Source organism: Catharus ustulatus, chromosome 6 (genome assembly GCF_009819885.2).
Source record: "Catharus ustulatus isolate bCatUst1 chromosome 6, bCatUst1.pri.v2, whole genome shotgun sequence".
NCBI classification, from domain to species: Eukaryota; Metazoa; Chordata; class Aves; order Passeriformes; family Turdidae; genus Catharus; species Catharus ustulatus.
In genome coordinates, this window is record NC_046226.1 from 25,706,543 (window position 1) to 25,726,123 (window position 19,581).

General features: G+C 35.0%; 1 protein-coding gene across 15 annotated transcripts in view; it reads left to right on the plus strand.

Moving 5' to 3' along the window:
* The window catches only part of RALGAPA1 (Ral GTPase activating protein catalytic subunit alpha 1), a 131,281-nt gene that overhangs the window by 56,182 nt on the left and 55,518 nt on the right, over nt 1-19,581 (plus strand). For all 15 annotated transcript variants that reach the window (XM_033063047.1, XM_033063049.1, XM_033063045.1 and 12 more), the window contains 11 exons: nt 1,493-1,686; nt 1,805-1,903; nt 2,015-2,170; nt 3,591-3,719; nt 4,709-4,834; nt 6,047-6,105; nt 8,099-8,207; nt 13,319-13,429; nt 14,358-14,426; nt 15,665-15,799; nt 16,521-16,704. In XM_033063047.1, coding sequence (XP_032918938.1) covers nt 1,493-1,686; nt 1,805-1,903; nt 2,015-2,170; nt 3,591-3,719; nt 4,709-4,834; nt 6,047-6,105; nt 8,099-8,207; nt 13,319-13,429; nt 14,358-14,426; nt 15,665-15,799; nt 16,521-16,704 — 1,371 coding nt within the window. The remainder of the gene's footprint in view (nt 1-1,492; nt 1,687-1,804; nt 1,904-2,014; nt 2,171-3,590; nt 3,720-4,708; nt 4,835-6,046; nt 6,106-8,098; nt 8,208-13,318; nt 13,430-14,357; nt 14,427-15,664; nt 15,800-16,520; nt 16,705-19,581) is intronic.

Sequence of the window (19,581 nt, forward strand, 5' to 3'; positions counted from 1 at the left end):
CTTTCTCTCTCTCTCTTTCTCTCTCTTTCTATCTCTCTCATCTCTCTCTCTTAAGCAATGTAGTGAAGTAGCTAGTATCACATGAATTGTAAACAATCCTATACAAGGTTATTTCATCTGCACTTCAAAAAGTGTTTAATTACAGTGTTTACTTTTAAAAGCAAACAAAAAACTTTTGCATTTTAACCTGCATTTCATTGGAATTTTTAACAGTGGATTAATAGTCCACATATTTATAATTGCTCTTCTAGTTGCTTAGAATTGTGGCAACTTAATCTAGCATGTGGTCCTGCCATGGACTGTATTATCATTGATGACAATTTCATCATTTCATAATCTTATAATTATTTCTTGCAAGTTTGATTTGTTTCCCTTCCATATGTAAACCAATTTGTAATTACTGTTGACTAAGTCAACTATCTTAGCTGTTGAATTCTAAGATACATTATTTGTAAATACGATGTGAACATTTCTCCTGCATTTGGTCTCATGGAAACAAGAGTGTCTGCTATGTATTTCACACCCTATTTCTTTATGTAGCCTACTGATGGACAAAATGAAAGATCATTTTGCTTTGTACTTTAAAATCTGCAGCCTAGAAACCAATAGTATCTCTACCACAGTGGCCCAGAAGTTCAAAAGAAGAGGCTATGTGATTAGGCTGAATTCAGATTTAATTTTGATTTGATATGCCTATCGGAGCTGCAAGATTTTCAGAAGATCCCAGCCAATTATCCACCTGAGGGGGTAGAAAGAAGATTCTGAATGCCTGCTGTTCTCAAACTGGCTCATTATCTAGTTTTTTTGTGGCTGTTTAGCTAGTTGAGCATGACCTGAGTAGACTTGAGCCATCATAATCTATTGAAGGTTTCTTTATATGGACAGATTAATCATCTTCCACCTAAAAAAGAATGCTTATTCATGTAGCACTGGTGTGTGGAAAGAGCTAGGTGGGTGTTAGGACTGTGGTGCTAAATTACTGAATGTTGCCTCTACTCATATAGAAATTTCCTATTTAAATGAAAATAGCTAGGGACAAGATTACTCACACTTTTCTCTTTGACTTGCAGTAACATGCTTTCCTATTAGATTCTAAGAAAAATAATCTTTATGTTGTATTAAGAAAGATCTGAAGTCGAAAGATAATTTTGCTTGAAAGCAGCCAAGTGGAGTTCTGGAGATTCATTGACTTCAAAGAATGTAGGAAAATACTTAGAAAAGGAGTGGCCTTACTAGGCTCATCCGATCTGTATTAGAGCTCCATCAGTGACCTTAAATATTACTAAAGAATATAAGAAACAGACCAGTTCTTCTTCTACAGAGTTTATATAGACAAAATTTAACATATACAGTGTTCAGGTGACTGAATGGGTAAAAAATAGCTTATTCTAAAAGCCCTAATTTTAACAAGAGTGTATATTTAACAGTTGTATCAGGACTTCTCCTTTTCTGGAGAGGTAGATCTCACTATACTTTTTTCCTTCTGTTGCAGAAACCAGTGAATTTCCCTCAGAATGTTGCAGTGTGATGGCTGGGGGTACACTTACAGGATGGCATGCAGATGTTGCTACTGTGATGTGGAGGAGGATGCTAGGAATTCTGGGAGATGTCAACAGCATCATGGATCCAGAGATTCATGCCCAGGTTTTTGATTATCTGTGTGAACTGTGGCAGAATCTGGCCAAGGTAAAAGAACTTTTCTCCAACCTGACCTGTTTGGGCAGGATTTTCAAAAAGAAAAAAACACTACCTTATGTATTTCCCTTAAATTATTCTCTTTCTGTTTTGTTTTTAATAATCACAGATAAGAGACAATCTTGGTATTTCAACAGATAACCTAACTTCACCATCTCCCCCAGTTTTAATTCCACCACTGAGAATTCTAACACCATGGCTCTTCAAGGTAAATTTGAGCACTAAACTGTGAAGCAGAAAAAAAAGTTAACATAAGTGTAGAAGAGTGTTTAATGTATTTTTAAATTTATGAATAATAAATATTGTTCTAAAACTGTAGGCAACCATGCTGACTGATAAATACAAGCAAGGAAAGCTACATGCTTATAAGCTTATTTGTAAGACAATGAAACGAAGACAAGATGTTTCTCCAAACAGGGATTTTTTAACTCATTTCTACAATATAATGCACTGTGGACTTCTTCATGTTGATCAAGTAAGTTAATTATGAAATTCAAGATAATATAAATGTTATGACTGAAAATAAAATTCTCTTCTCAAAAATACTCAATGTATTTTCATCTCAGTAAAATAACTTTGTTTATTAAATTAGTGCTGTGACATACTTTTTCTAAAAAGAAAACTTTGATAAATGATCCTCATGTTCTTGGTTCTGTTCAGAAATGCTTTTTTTGTAGTCCGTTTCAAGCAAATATGAGGACAGAAAAGGTACTCTCTCATTTTTTATTGATTGTATGTTACAGATTGAAGTATGCAAGAAAGAGAAGGAAGCAGATCTCTAAAGTCTACTGTTCTTCTTACTTGCTCCCTGATGCAACAGTTTAGCTAGTAAATTGTGCTCACTGCATTGGAGGACTTTGTTTCTACAGCAAGTATAGGAACCAGCAAATTGAGATGTATTGAGTGTATCTAATCAGTGGGAGTAGACCTTTTACATAGGTTTTGATATTAAGAAGTCTGAAAATGTTGTATGGCTTAAATACTTTTTAAAGGTTTGCAGAAGTGTAAAAAAGTTGGGTTTGTGAACTTTTTTGAGAAATAATTATAGGTATGGGGAGATCAAAGGTTCAAACAACCCAATTTTCTTTAACTGGGAAGAATAGAATTATTCCAAAATTATTCCACAGATGACTATGGATAGGACAGATCTCCAGTTTCTGTCCTCTAACGCCCATTAATGCTGCTTTTCTTGCTGGATTGAAGATCCTCCTATGACATTGCCGTGTAGTTGGATATTACTACTAGTGGAGAAAAGGAGGGGTGGTGCCTATCTGTAGATTTGGGATGTTTTTTTACAATTAAAGCATTTTATACTTTTTCAAAGTACTTTCAAAAAATTTCATCATGTACGAGGATTTTTAAAAGTGCCTCACTAAGTCTACAAGAACATAACATGCTGTGATTATTAACTACATACCAGAAATGTTACAAAAAACTTTATTATCTTTCTTTAAATTTTGGTTTCATGTGGGTATATGTAAGAGGCTGATATTTTTAAAGTTATAGTCAGGCAATACTTGCTGGAGAGGGTTAAGCACTTGTTAAGGTATAATAATAGCTGGTTATCTTACTGTATCTCTTCTGTACCTATTCAAATGAATGGTTAATCAGTTACAGAACTCTTAAAAGCTGACTGTTAATTAATATATGAACTATTGTCCAAGCCTTAGTTGATCTATAAAGTATAGCAAGTTTACTTACATTAATATGAGTATACTTAAGGAATTTATCTTTTGTGTTATTCTTCTGTCACTAATGAATGTCTTACTGGCCACAATGAGTTTTCTTTCTCACATTTTTTGCTTTCTACCTTTGATAAATACCTGCCTTTTTCATTAATTTTTCATCTTGATTCGTGTTGATACTCTTCCTTTTTTCCCTTTTCCTTCTGCGAGGATATTGTCAATACAATCATCAAGCACTGCTCTCCTCAGTTCTTTTCACTTGGTTTACCTGGTGCTACCATGCTTATTATGGATTTCATTGTAGCAGCAGGAAGAGTGGCTGCTTCTTCTTTCCTCAATGTAAGTATTCATCAGTTAATTCTCATTTATGGATGAGGAAGAATTTGAGAGAATACTGAGCAGTGTATTTTTCCTTGGCTAGGGTGTTAAATTGATCCCAGAATTCAATGTAGTGGTTATTAAATACAGATAATGTTAGTGATTTATTCTAGAGCTACACATGCCTCTCCAGAAAATATGTGAAGAATGCAAAAATTACAGTTGAAACAGAGAATCTTATTTATAGTTACAAAAATTGTGACTGCCATTTTTCTGTGCTTGAAGAGGTTTTAAAGTAAATGTCCATTTTGACTATGATTTAATTTAAAAAATGTACTTATTCCTCTATATCTCTGCTATAGAGTGACTTTTATGATCAGGCTTGAGAACTCAAATGTGCTAGTGTTTGCACTACTGGGATTTTTTTTTCACATTTCTGATTTTGTTACTCAGGAAAGTTCAGCCTTATATAGTAATATGGATGTGATTACCTAGGTGCTGTTGGTCCTGCATATTGTACTCTCTCAAATCCCCCACAGTCTCCTCCAACTGTCTGAATTTTGACTCTTTCAATCCCATCAATTCCTCTCTAACCAGTTATGAAATCCAGCCTTCCTCAAGGTACTATGGGAAACCTCTGTCAGCTTCTTACACTGCAGCCTTTCCTGTTCAGCAATGCCTCATGTCACCTTTAGTAGTTTTCCACATCCTGGTCAATTAGCCGAACCTAAGACCTGAGCCCAGTTAGCAACTCAGTTATTTGTCTGTAGTCCTAACAATTCTTCTGTCTCCTTTTGACTGTCTTACAAAATGAGAGCAGGGGTGTGCATGAGTAACAATCCAGGGAGCTGTGGTCTGTGTTTACTCAGCTCTGTAGGGGCTCGGAATTTCCAGGAGAAAGGAAAAAGCTGTGTACAATTTTAGCCATCATTCTCTTTTAAGGCACCTAGAAATGTCAGCTTCCCCATTGCAGTCAGAATATATATTTCTCCCCAACTTTTTTTTTTCAGGCACCAAGAGTTGAAGCACAGGTCCTTTTAGGATCTCTAGTCTGTTTTCCCAATTTATATCGTGAACTACCAGCTCTTCACCCAAATATTCCTGACATTGCTGTATCTCAGTTTACAGATGTTAAGGTAAGAATTTTAAGAATATTTGGCTAGTATTCTGTTACTAAATATATGTTTAATATTCACAGAAAATACTAAGATGTTAAGATCCTAAAAGTTTTCAAGAGTAATTTCAAATAGATCATAAGACTCAAGATCCCATAAAGTCTTGTCAAACTTTATACTTCTAAACATACATTTTAATTGCTGTTAATTAATAATAAAGTGTTTTCTTATGTTTGTAGAAGGAAATTATACATTATCTCACCCTTTCAAGCCTCTTCTCACTAAGACATTTGCAGGTATCACAAATTTAATCAGCTGAGACAAGAAGATTGAGAGGTTTAAGATTCGTTATATAATTAATTAAGACAATTTTATTAATTTCACAACTGGTGAAATCTGCCTGTGTTCATTCCTAGGGGCTTTAGAAAATTTCTGTAATGCAATGTGTTCTGTACAGCAGTATGTTCTTTCTTTAAAAGGCAAATATTAATGGAGTCATTACCTTGTCTATCATAACACAGAGTTAGGTAGTATGACAGTATACTGAAACTGCACAGAGCTCAGTTAATGTGTCTAAGAAAGTCTCTCCTTAAGTTTTCTAAACTGTTTCAATTTAGAGAGAAATGATGACTTGAGAGCTGCTTTGTACTTTGCTCTCCTTTGGAGACTGATTTTGAATTCCTTCTTTCTCATTTCTCTTGTACAATGGCTGTTTACTTGAATTATATTAAGGCAGCCTACAGCTTTAGGGACATTACACTCTAGTTGTGTCAAAATTCTTCTTGACAGAATTCATAAGGCACTGTAGGCACTTACTCTGCAGCTAGTGGAAAATACTTTTGAGATCAATTAAATTTTTTAAAAATGCTTGTTTAAACCTCAGTGTAAAAGATTCTTTCTTTCATACCCTTCAGCACTACTCAAGATAGCTTCGAGGAATCCTTTACAGTTTTTTTTTACCCTTGATATTTTATGGAAATGTTTTGACAAGAATTGGATAAATGGCTCATCAGCAGAAATTAGGACAGTAACATGTAGGATACTCTTGGGGTCACATGAGTAACAGCTATATCGGACAGGCTAGATATTTGGAGTAGTGGTATGCAAACAATCCATCTGACCAAAACGTAGAGACTCAGCTAAGCAATATGCCTGTGTGGTCTTTGATAATAATTTGATGCTTTTTGTGATGGAGTTATGTGTGAATCAGTGAGTATTTCCTCTTCATTTTAGGAACTCATAATTAAAACTGTGTTAAGTTCAGCAAGAGAGGAACCATCTGGTCCTGCACGGTAGGTCATACTAAAAGAGCTTCTACATTAATAGATTATTTTCTTTATTAGCCTATTTTGAGGTGAATATATTAGAGAGCTTAAAGTAAAAGTTTGTTGCATTTTGTTATTGTTTTCTTCGCCACTGTCAGAATTGTGGTCCATGATGTGAATTTGAAATTGTTTATAATAGAGATATTAAATTAACAAACTCGGCTGGTCTAGTCCAGTATTCTTTCTATGATAGTGGCTGATAGGAACAGGTGTAAATAAGGGTAAGAGAATAAGCTTTCCCAGCCTACCCTGGTGTTCAGCTCAGGGATTTTCTGGACTAGAGATGTGATTTTTTCTTTGGTTAGGACAAGATTATTTATGAGGGAGGAATAGTTATTTTTTATTAAATCACATGATTTAATTTGAATAACAGAAACAATCCAGTGTACATGAACCCTTCTTTGTGGTATGGACAAGAAGCAGAGAAGATTTGAGCATAGCATTAAACTAGGAATGGTTGCTCTGATGCTTAAACCTAAGCATCTTCATCAAATAAACAACTTCAGAGGGAATAGTTACCAGTTTTCTCTTCTGTTTCTTAATTTGCTTAGGATTTTGTTCCTCTGTACCTGTCTTCAGAAGCATTCAGTTACAGTCCTGTAACTGTGTGTGGGATTGAACACAAATCTCTAATGCCTGCCAAGGAAGAGTGCATTTGTGTGCCTTATATATTTGGAAAGAGTGAATATATATATAATATATATAACTAATATATTGTCAATTAAAAATACTAGAACTACATATCTAAAAAACTAAAAGCCTGGAAAGATCAGCTTATTGAACCTTTAAACATTTTGTTGGAAAACCAAGAGCAGTTTCCATCAACCCACTTAACCTCTTTCTTCACTTGAGCTGATAATATTTCTCAATACAGGAAAATGAGAGAATAGCTTGGGATCACATTAATTTAATTTTTTTGTGTTACAAAACTGCTTTCTAAAAGGCATAACACTCTCCATTTTGCAGTTTTTCTTTCAGTGACAATGTACAAAATAGGGTGGTTTTACACTAGAATGTACAATTAAGTCTTGCATATATTTTTGCTGTGTGTAAACATTTTCATGATTTTAAGTAGCCTTAAAATGCTTTTTCTACAGCACAGGCTTCATACCCACTTCTGTTTCTATTCTAGCCTACAATTTTTCCTTCCCAGGTGAAATGCATTGCAGGCCACATGACCAGCTTTCCTCTTGTCGATTTTGGATTCTCCCCAGTTTTATCCAGGATTTTGAATTCTGAAGTTGCTTCCAAAATATTTGTAGACTGTGTTCCTGAAGAAAATAACTAATGGCTCAGAGACTGTTTAAGCTAGCTCCTTAATATTTCTGAACAAATTTCATCCATCTCTAGATTTGAACCCATTCGTCTAAATACTCTTTGCCTTTACACTTGTTTTCTATTTCCTGATTTTAAATGAAGAAATAACAAAAGTTGATGTACTAATAACAATATATATACTGTCTCTAGAATTCATTTACCCCTCCTTTATTCATGCTTGTTTATTGTCTGTCTAAAACAGTGTGAATGTCTATGAGAGTAACATTCCTCTCTGATATCTGTGTCTCTAAATACTAGCAACCTCTTGTGTTGAGAAGGAAGAAGCTCCTACCCCAATTTTTGCTTTGTCTTAACAAAATATAAGAATTTTCCATACATTGATTTCAGGTAATATTTTTAATCAAAACACACATAGAAATGCAGGAGTTCTTGATGTCTTTTGGATTTTTCAGTTGCTCAGATGGGTGCTTCCTCTGCTCTTTCCTCTGCCTTCACCCGCATACTTTGGATTTCTTGCCCATTTTTAAATAAGTTACAGTGCTAAAAAGGTTTTTGTGCAATTTCAGAAATATTAAAAACATATTTGTTGTTATACGTCTTTAGCAAAACATAATGAATCAAAAAAATTACACATTCCTGTAGAATGTTTCTCAACAACTTGTCCTTCAACATTGTTTTACAGATGTGTTGCTCTTTGCAGCCTTGGTATTTGGATCTGTGAGGAGCTAGTCCATGAGTCACATCATCCTCAGATCAAGGAAGCATTGAATGTGATCTGTGTTTCTTTAAAGGTGAGAGAATTGAATTTTTACAATGTGTATTGCCTTTATGTGTAAAGATACTTTGCATTTTCAGAGTCATAACGATATCTTAGCATCCTTACGTCGCAGTCTCATTTGCTATCCTTACAAAAGAGAGAGTTCAATTTAACAAGTAGATCTCAAGAATGTCAAAAGTTCTTTACTCTTCTTTAAGTTTGAGAGAATGGTATGCTGGGGTATAAGATAGTGGATCTTTATTTTAATATATATATCACTACTCATTCTAACCTACCACAGTATTCTCATAACATTTTGTGTGTCTTCACTTCTGAGTTCCAATCATGGAATTATGCAATATTGCTTCTTAGCCCTGGCTAGATATATAGTGAGAAATGCAGAGTACTTATACTGTATGCATGGAAGCACTGGGAATGTTTAATTTGCTGTGACAGGGTCTTTTTCTATGCTTGTTCCAGGAGCTGCATATTTTTGGTTTTTTTTTTCTTGATGAGTGTTTTTGTTTTCCTACTATTTTAAATCTTTTTGCATTGGTTCTTATTTTATAGAATAATTAGAATATTAGCAAAAACATCTTGGTTTTAAGCAGTTTTCAAATTTGTATGTTTGTGAGCAATAGCTTCAACATTTTTAATGTTTCCCAGTTTGTCATCAGAACTTTTCTATGTGCTCTTTGTTTGCATCAAAATTCTGTGAATAGTCTAGTCTTTCTGTCCATATAGATTAATAAAAACTGGAGTGTGCACCTGTTACATATGACTTCTGTCAGATGTTGGAGACTATTATTTTCTTTTAAGCAGTGGGAATCTGAAAAATATCTTAGCAGATCACCTGCTAACATCCTGTGAAGCAGGATTTGAGTCTCTGTATAAGGTAGCTGCAGGGCTTTTAGTATTAGACTCCAAATTGCAATTTCCTGTTTTGCAAAATCCCATTCATTCTTTGCAGCTCCACTAATACCGTCTTCCAGGGTTTTCCCCTTGGTTTTTAATAACGCTTAACCTTTGCATTTTATCAAGTTCCTGTGCAAGTTTGGTGTAAGGCAAATTATGGTTTTATCTTGCTGCTTCAATTTATCAATATTTGAACTATTTTTAATCTTGATATTCATGGTGATTTATGTTCTTTTTCTCTGAAGTATTTATTAAATCAATTATTTGTATCTCATTTACATTAAACATAAATTACTTTTTGAATGAGAAAACAAAGATCTTTGTATTTTTACTTTGCTTTGTTTTGTGCTGGCAAAACCATCCAGTGCACATTGTCTTTTTTCCAGTCCAGTTCTGAGCAATGGTATACATTCACAATTGAATTTAATAATGAAATGAAAAGTTCATTAATGTGTCATGGGAGAAATAAATTAGCTCTAATTTGTTACCTAAGCAATCTCCTGGCTACCAAGTAGTCAGAGGTTTTAACTCCCAGAATGGATTATTTTCTTATTTTCAAGAGAAATGAATGGGTAGGGGGCTGAAGGACTGGTCCAACTTACTGATAAGTTCAATTGAATGAATAACATTGAATAGAAATGTTAGCAGCAATTACATGCTTATTTTTGAAATACCAGAAGCCTATTCAGAGCTGCAGTTCAGCAGCTTGCTTTGGATATGGCTAGTGCTTCTCTCAGCTGTGTGGCAACACTGCTCTGTCTACATTAATCTCTGCTGGAGCTTGAGCACAAAGGATCTTAACCAGCCATCCAGACCTATAATTTTATTCTGCATCTCTCAAAAATGCTGCAGATACATCATTAAATTGTGTTGTACAGATTTAGTTGAATGAATGCTAAACAATAGGTTATTTTCAAGTGTGGACAAGGTTAAATTCCTGATCTAACATCCAGAAAGAATGGACCCTTACAAAGATTAACCTTATGGTAAGACTACCTTTCCAAGAAAAACCCTGAGAGTTAGTAAACAGGCAAAGTACCAGTTCATTGGCTTTTTTTTTTTCTTTCCATCAAGTAACTTCTCAAAAATTATATCCATGATTTACACTACTAAATATGAAAGTGGTGAATTCTTATGCTTTATAGCATAGGACATTTTCCAGAGACAAAGAATGGTAGGTGGAATGTTTGTGGCATCATACAGGTGTTTCCTTGCCACCCCTGAAGGTTCTTGTAAAAGAAGTCAGAATCAAATGACTGACTTGAAAGGGGTGAACTGTTTCATTATCTGACTCATAGTCAGTGAGGCTACTTGAGTTCAGAAAAATGTCCTTCCAGAGCCCACAAGTCATGTAAGTGTTCTAAGGTGCCTGAGCATTTGTTGTGGTTTAAGCCCAGCTGGAAATTAAGCACCATGCAGCTACTCACTCAATCTCCTTTCTTCCCACCCACTGCAGTGGAATGGCAAGGAGAATCAAGGCAAAACTTGTATGGTAAGATGGGAAAAGTTTAATAATCAAAAGCAAAGTAAAACAGTGTAGTAATGGTACATGATAATAATAATAGAAAGGAAAAAAAACCCAAGTGATGCACAATACATTTGCTCATTACCTGCTGACCAATATCCTTTTCCCAATCCACACAGACCCCCTTTCCAGATAACTCCCCCAGTTTATTTACTGGGAGTGATGTCCTGTGGTGTGGAACGTCCCTTTGGTCATTTCGGGTCATCCATCCCAGCCATGCTCCCACCCAGTTTCTTTTGCTTGTCACAGGCACAACATGAGACAAGAAAAAAAAATCCTTGACTTCTGATAAACAGAACTTAGCAAAAAATGAAACATCAGTGTGTTATCACCACCATTCTCATTCTGAAGCCAAAACACAGCACTGCAACAACTACTGAGAGGAAATTAACTCTACTCTAGTGACAGCATTCTTTCGAAATGTGGTATATTGGTCATGCTAGGACAACTTCTTGAAACATATGAGGGATTTTATCTATTTCAGCCAATTCCCATATTCTTGATCAAAACTTCCTCCCTGATGCTTTTCCCATGAATAAAAAAAAATTTAAGTGTGCAAGATTAGATTTAAAATTTATTCATATTCATTACTTTATACACTTTTTCCTTTATGTGAAATTTATGTCTCCACTTACTTTTGTTCCTTTAACAAACTAAAACAAATAAATTCTCTTCAACCAGAGAAAAAAAGAGGTTAACTGACTTGTGTAAATCAGCCTTAAAAATTATTTATTCATTCATCTTCATTTTAGAGCCTCTTTAGAAAAAGAACTGTTAAAAATTTAAGAAAGAAATTATTTCTAAGTAGTGAATGGCTGATTATTCAGTGACTCTGAAAAGTGTCCAGGTCTTTTTCTCAGGTAATTTTTTCTTATTTTCAGTGATCTGGATGCTCTGTATTAAGCTACCCCAGTTTGCCCCCCATCTTTCTTCTCCGGTGATTTGTGATTTTGGGGTTTTCCTGCAGCTTGTTAGGATGTTTTGAGCAATCTGGATTTGATCTCACATTCTGTACTCAAATTGTCATGTTTTCAGGTTTTGGGGTTTTTTTGTTGGTGTTTTTTGTTGGTGGTTTTTTTTTTTTTTTTTGTTGCCACTCAAGCTTGAGCGTTAGAATCTGTACGCTGCTTACTGTGCTCTTACAGAGTACTTTCACAGCATGGAGAGAGGCTGTCTCATGAGGGATGAAAAAGTAATGATAGTCTTGAAAGTAATTAAAGTCTGTGAAGATTTGGAGATGTTATTGTTGACTTTTAGCTCAAAACAGTAAACATCTCACATGAAACTGCGTCCACTGAGAAACAGGGAAAGTCGGAACAAGAATTAACTACCCATTGTGTATTCCTGTTTCCATCTTCCTGGATAACTTGGAAGAGCCATTCATAGTCTTTCTTTTTGCTTACATATATACCACAAATAAACAATGGTAATTAAAGCTTTGTACTCCAGACTTTTCCTTATGCTTGTACCATTTCTTTTCAAGACTTTAAATGTAAAAATTGATATCTCTGCTTTGATAGGAGGCATTGATCCAGAACATTCTTCTTCCTGTGTATTTTCAGTTTGTGTTTTTACCATTCAAAGATTTTATTCAAAAATCTTTATTTTCTGCTCAGGCTTCGTTGCTCAGGCATTTCAACTTTCTTAAAGCTTTGGGTTTTTTAAGTTTTGCATAAGATGCATCCCTCCCTGAAGGGTTAATAGAACTGGTCTAAGTAAGAAAAAAGCCTATGAAGCCAAGAAATTACATCTAAACATTTTTACAGCATAATTGCCCTTTTCTGAGTTTGGAAGTAGAGAACCAGCTTGCAGCACATATCTGTGACAGCTTCACTGCTGAATATAGTGAGATTGAAACAAGTAAACTACTATCTTAATATTGCAGGAATTCACTTGTAATATTAATTTTGTCCTTGTCATTTGCTGCACACCTTAATGCTTTAAAGCAAGTACGGTGAAGGTAGAAAATTCAATTACATGTCTTATGCATTAACAATTTAGGGAAGCACATCCCTTGCTTTCAATTTCTGTTTTCCCACTTAGGAGTGTAGAACAGGTGTACACTTCCTCTAAGACTGGGAATCAGTTGTACAAATGTGTTCCTTCTGCTTTGACCAGCACAGTAACTGTGGAAGGCAGGCTCCAGAGCAGCAACCTTCTCTTGCCTTTAAAAGAAAAGCAGGGTTAAGCACAGAAGCCAAGGTTAATTCATTTCCACTCAAACATGCTGGGCACAGCAGTCACTGGCAGATAGCAGAACAGTTCATCTCACGTTTAGTACTACAGGCTGCATTTTGGGCATGTGGCTCTTCACCTGCCTTGATTCTCAGCAAAGACCTCTGATCTCAGAATTGGATCTTTGAGGGGCTTTGCGGTGATATTAATATTAATAATCATTAGTTCTTTCTTCCTGGCTTCATGATATTGTACTAACCAGTCTGAAGTTAGTTAGGAGACACCTCTCTCCTTTCTGGTGTGCAGCTCACTGGATGTCTGTCCCAAATCTTTGGTGTTAGCTGCTAACATTTGTTAATGAATATAAAATAGTTCCTTTTGAGTTTTGTAAAATTGAATTGTTTCTCTAGTAAATAGATACTTAAGGAACTGTATGTATAAAACTACCAGTGAAATTTGTGACCACCCTACCAGGTAATGTACTCTTACATGGAATAATTTTGTCATTGTTACTGTGCTCTCTTTTCTAGTTCCCAAATAAAACAGTAGCCCAAGTTGCTTGCAGTATGCTGAACATGCTGATACATTATGTACATAGACTTCAACTGTATCAAGCTGATTCACCTTTAAGAATTATTCAAGTAAGTATTTTTTTTAAGTTGAAATTTTCAATTATTTTAAATTAAACACTACCATGCATTACCCTAAAATTAAACACCTGAATATTGAGAATTATACATTGAATTAGTATAAACATAATCTTACTTAATGCTACCAGTAGGGAATTGCAGCACACTTAACTTCTAAACTCCAGTATTGACGTATAATGTGTTATACATGCTTGTTTTTTCTCAGAGGAAAAGTGTCATGAGAATGTCAGTAAATACAATTTTTATTTTATAATATTAGATCTCCTCAAGCATGTATATTTAAGTTCAGGGAAAAAATGATTGCTTAAAATATGGATCTGCAATTGTATTTTGCACATTCATGAAAGAGTTTCAGTATAAAGCAAAAATAATATTTTGAATACACTTCACACAACAAGGAGGTATGGCCTTTGTGAGTCTGAACCACAGATAAAAGACAGAGGGCTCCCAGGTTCTTTTCATGTGAAAGCTTCTTAAGAGATTCAGCAAGCATTTCTGTCCTCTGGGGACATTTTTAATCAAATAGAAATAGGGTGCATAGACATTCTAGTAGTTCTAAGAATAATGTAGCTTAGATAGCACCATACATAAACCAGCCCCAGGTTTCTTACTGCATCCTACAAGTGGGTTGAGTCATGTTCTTTTCACCCCTGAGTATTTGAGGTAGCTGTGTAATTTCGTTGTATTTAATGCACCTACATCAGTCAAACAGAACATACTCCTTCAATGTATTCTGCAAAACTCAATTAAAAGTGTTTTATTTAAAAAAAATGTCAAGGAATACTGTAACTTGTCTCAAAATAATTGTAATAGGTATTAACCATGAATCTAATATCATGTTAGATTACCTGCTTAAAAAGTTATTTTAAACTTAAATATTTAGGTTCTATTTTAAAACAAATATGGTATATTTCCCCAGATTCTGATAGCAACTATTACACATCTGCTACCCAGTACAGAAGCTTCCTCTTATGAGCAGGATAAGAGAGTAAGTATTTTTATTTCGTTATACTTTCTGCATCCTGAAAGCTGTGTCTCTGCTGAATTAGCTTTGCTGTGGGCCCCACTGGGTCATTTAAATTTGGGCACTTCGGTGCAAATGTTGCTGATGTTGCTGATAACTCCATCATTGTGGGGTAGCATTCCCACAAGGAGCTGGAGTTCATCCGTTGCTCATTTTGGTTTTCAGACGCTCTGTTTTATCTTCTGTCTCTGTTTGCAAGAAGTAATGGGCTATTGTAGACTACACTCATGTGCCAAGCTACTCACTTTTCCACTTGAGGATGCTTTTCATAATTGACCAAGTTTCCCCATCAGCTGCTGTCGGTCATTGTACATCAAATATCATATTAAAAAAACTATTTTGACAAATGTAGTCCTAATGGGTTTCTTAAAAATTGGTTAAAAATAAAAAGACTCAGTGCCCTTCATCATTATCATTTGAGGAGCAAACTTGGAATGCATTATGTGAAATGAGTAGATTAGGTAAATGAATTTTTTAAAAAACTTCTATTTACCTTGAGAAGTATTTTAGAGAATCTTACAGATATTTATCTGAATTGTTTTCTCTTCCACACTGAGTTTTAAAAATCAAAAATAATTATTTGGTCTGTAAGTTATTGATTATTTGTTTTAGATTTGTGTCTGTTATTAATCTGTTCCAGAGGAAACATCCCTAGAGGGAGTTGATTCTGTTGCTAAATGAGTAGCCTACAATACAGAAAATAGTTTAATTTCTTTCAGATGATACCTGGAGCTGCATAACATTAATCATATGTTGTAAAGGGCATTATTGTTATCTGGAAAGCACTAAATACAGTTCCATTTTTTGTAATCCTTGATTCACTTTGTAGTGAAATTTATATGCAAAATGGTGCATCAGTCTTAATCTGGACATGTGTTATCTGTAATTTAAAAAATAACGCTCTACAAATCAATTTTGAAAACTGTGGGTATCCTGTTAAGTACAGTATGTGCTCACAGTCTTACCCTGATGAGGAACTATTGAATGGATGGCCTTTGTTAAATACCTCAGTTGCCAAAGTTTTTACTGATGCCATAGATTTTGAACGTACAGTGGTTAACAAGTGGGACCTGCCATTACTGCAGAAGGGTGACTATACTGAATTTAAAAAAGAAGACTAAACAGAGAAATAAAATAAAGTGATAAATATGAAGTAGCAGGTGCTGGCTTAATTGATTTGTAATGGAAAGTGTTTTTTCCAGTTGGTGGTTTCTTTACTTCTGTGTTTATTGGATTGGATAATGGCCTTGCCATTGAAGACCTTGCTGCAGCCTCTTCACACTACAGGAACAGAAAATGATAAGACTGAAAGATCCGTTCTTAATTGTATATATAAGGTACATGTTTCTTTGCTCCCTTATTAAGAATTTCTATGTATGGTGGTAGTTTTCATGGAAATGAAGGCAAAAGTTTTCTGTGAGCTAACCTCAATTCCACTCCTAGAATATGGATTGCCGGATCACTTCTTGCATGTTTCACTGTAACAGCTTGACCTTTGGTATATCTGGAATAGTAGATTTTGTTGTACATTTGGGTGGTTAACCAAGCCCTTTTTTTTTGTATGTCATATGGATTGCAGATGTTTGTATTATAGAAGATTAACTATACATTCAATACAAAAGGATGTAACTTTTATATATCAAGCAATTTCATTTAGCAATAAGCAAAGCAAAAAGCACTAAGTTACAATTACTGTCTTTAGGAGCACAGGGTTTTTTATCCTTTTTGCAAGGGAAAAGGGATTAAAGCCTCTAGCAGCTTAGACCTAGCGTATGTAATTAAAGAAGATAGGAGATCTAAAAATAAAGGTAGCTTAATGATTCTTTGGTATGTTTTGTTTCTTTATTGTTAAATTCCACTTTGGTGATAATAATTTTCTTTGCAGACCAGAGTTTGTTTCTGTAAACATTAAGCATCTAAAATTTTCCAACATTTCATCATGCCTGCCTTCTAACAAATCAATTTTTAAAATGCAAATAAAAATAAACTCAATTTCTTATAAAACTATAAAGTATAAATTTCAGTAATTTATATAATGAAATTCTGATTTTGTTCTAGGTTCTACATGGATGTGTCTATGGGTCTCAGTGTTTTAGCAACGCAAAATATTTTCCTCTAAGCCTTTCTGATCTGGCATGTATGGATTATGATCCTTTTATGCATTTAGAAAGCTTAAAGGAACCAGAACCACTGCATTCTCCAGACTCGGAGAGGTCTTCTAAACTTCAGCCAGTCACTGAAGGTTTGTCTAATTGCCTAAATATATTTTCTTTCAAAAAGATTTTGTCTAGGTTTTCAGTATTGAAGTATTGGTCTAAAGCACAGATTTTCAACTATGTGTAGACACTCAGTAAGAACCATTAGTATATGGAATCAGCAAATGTAATTTTGAGCAATTACCATTTGATTAACTGAAATAAGTATGTTCTGAACAACACCAAGATCACTATGATATGGATTCTTCTGCTCTGTGTATCAGTAGAAATGTTAAGTACTGCAACATGCATAAATGTTGCTTTTCATTTTACTTTCAGTAAATTAATTTGACTTTTTTCTTGATTTTTCTCCTTTTTCTAGGAATATTTTTGATTTTTCTTCATGTTTGACATTGCAATATCAAATTAATTCCGTGCAGTTTTTTAGCCTATCATAATTTGTTGTTGATCTCTTTTTACACTGTTTAAAACTACAAGTTTGTCTAAAAAGAGAGAAATTTTCTCTCATCTGGTTAAAATCTTAGGAGACATGGGAATTAGCATTTTCTTCACAACTCAAAACTAAAAATCAAGAATCAAGAATCTAAGCTAGAGAGTACTATCATGTATTATGCAGTATATCTAGTAAATATCAAATGGCTACATAGGGAAGAAAATTGAAAAAGATGAGATTAAGATACAAGCAACTCTGTGTAGTGCTATTCTGCCTCTGTATTAAGTTGTTCCATTTAGGCTTTTTTAGGGTATTAAGAACCAGATAAATGCAGCAGTTCTTTGTAGCAGCTGTGTGCTAACAGCAGGTGATTTTGTGGTCTGTAGTGACTACGTGCTGTTTTTTATGTAGAGAAAATGGCTAATCATTGTGCCCTTGTCTAAGGCATGCTTCATCATCCTCAAGTACTTTTTTGGCCAAAGAATTCTAAACATAGAGCTGTCCCCTAATAAGCTCAGTATTGGATTGAACAAGTCTGATCTGAGAACTACTGGCAGGAGGAGCTCTAATTATTAAATTTACTGAAGAATGAAGCAAGGTACTATAGTTGGCTTTTCGTCAAATGGCTGTGGCCTTATTAGTAAAAACTAATCATCTGCAGGGTCAGAATGAAAGAGGCTTCGAAGGATTCATTCTGTCCTAATTACAGTCTCACCTATACATATTATGTAAAGCTAATATTTAAAGCATTTGCCAAAATTTACTTCCACTGCATGTTCTATTACAGTGTAGTGAATTGTAGTGGCTTTTTATGCCCAGCATCCTTTGTATTCCATAATAATCTGTAATTATGGGTTAGAAGCAAATGCTGTGTGGCTTTTTTAATCTGACAATCTGAAAAGACAACCTTGAATAGATTTCTCTTTAAATGAATACAGTTGCACAAAGCCTTAGCATCAATATCTTCATTTTGCATTTCCAACCATGATCTTTTCTTTTATGATTTTTGTTAAATTTCTTAATAAAAGTAATTTCAGATGTTCCTTTTATCTCTCCAGATGAATTAAGTTTCAGGGCTCTGGAATTATAAGTTAGACTGTGAAATTTAATTGGCAGACTGCAGCATTATAATACAACCTCAGTTCTGCAGCCTTGGCACTTCTACTCGCCATTGCCAGGCAAAGAATAAAATTGGCAGTGCTTAACTGATTGCACAGCATCTGTTCTCCCTGGCATTGTTGGAGGAGTGAGGGGAGTAAAACTAGTGGATAACAACCAGTCTGGGTCTCTGTCAAGACAGAGGGTCAATTAGTACAAGCTAGCAGCAGAACTGTATGCCAACGGATCAGCAGAGTAAAAGGGCTATCATAGTATCTTTTTTGAAGGAATGGAAATGAGCAGGGCAGTAGTTGTAGGGAATTCAGGGAAGCTATACAAAACAGGGTAGAATTTGCAATACCCTTTCCTTAGGTCACAAGCAAAGCTGAAAGCACTGAAATGACAGAATTCCTAAGATGGGGTGCTTCAACTGATGTGATTGATTTTCCCTGTTATGCTTCCATTGTTGAAGGTCAGATGCATTACAAGTTTTATGGATACTTAGCCACAGCATAATATCCTATGAGACCAAAAAGATACAGGACTTGGAGTGACACAGCTGTGTAGTGGAGACAGGATCTACTGAGAGCAAGCCATGCAATAAACAGCAGGACAAAGATTTCTTAAATCCTCTGGGAACAGGCATATATCGAGAAAAAGGATGATTATTGGCCTCTCTTTTCAGTAACTTTTTAAGTTCTGTCTCTCACAAGGAAACTCTTAACCTAGGATTATCTGTAAAATTGTCTTTGTTCTCCTTTGTGTAGCTGAAAAAGTGGTAGATTTTAGTATTAGATATACAAAGAATAACTTTGAAATTAGGTATTAAGTATATTAAACTGTTACATTTAAACCAGAATGAACTTACAGCAGCTCTCCATAAGGACATCAGTAGCAAGCTTTTATTGCATCATCAGAACTTGCAGGCAGCAAGTCTGTGATGCTTTCATACATCTAAAGAATCACTTGGCTTGTCTATGTCAAGGCTGATGAACTGTTCCTCTAGTTAGTGTTGGCAACTAGCTACAGTATAGGCACACAAATGGTGGTGGTGATTTGACCCTGGCTGAATGCCAGCTGCCCACCAGTGCTGCTCTGTCATTCTCCTCCTCAGCTATGCAGGGGAGAGAAAATATGAGGAAAGGCTCATGGGTTGAGATAAAGAGAGGAAGAGATCACTCACCAATCACTGTCATGGGCAAAACAGATTTGACTTAGGGAAATTAATTGAATTTATTACCAAGCTAATCGGGATAGGATAATGAGAAATAAAACCAAGTCTTCAAAATATCATACCTCTACCCCTCTCTCCTTCCTGGGCTTAACTTCATTATAAATCTCTGCTTCCTCCTTGCCCCCGATGGTGCAGGGG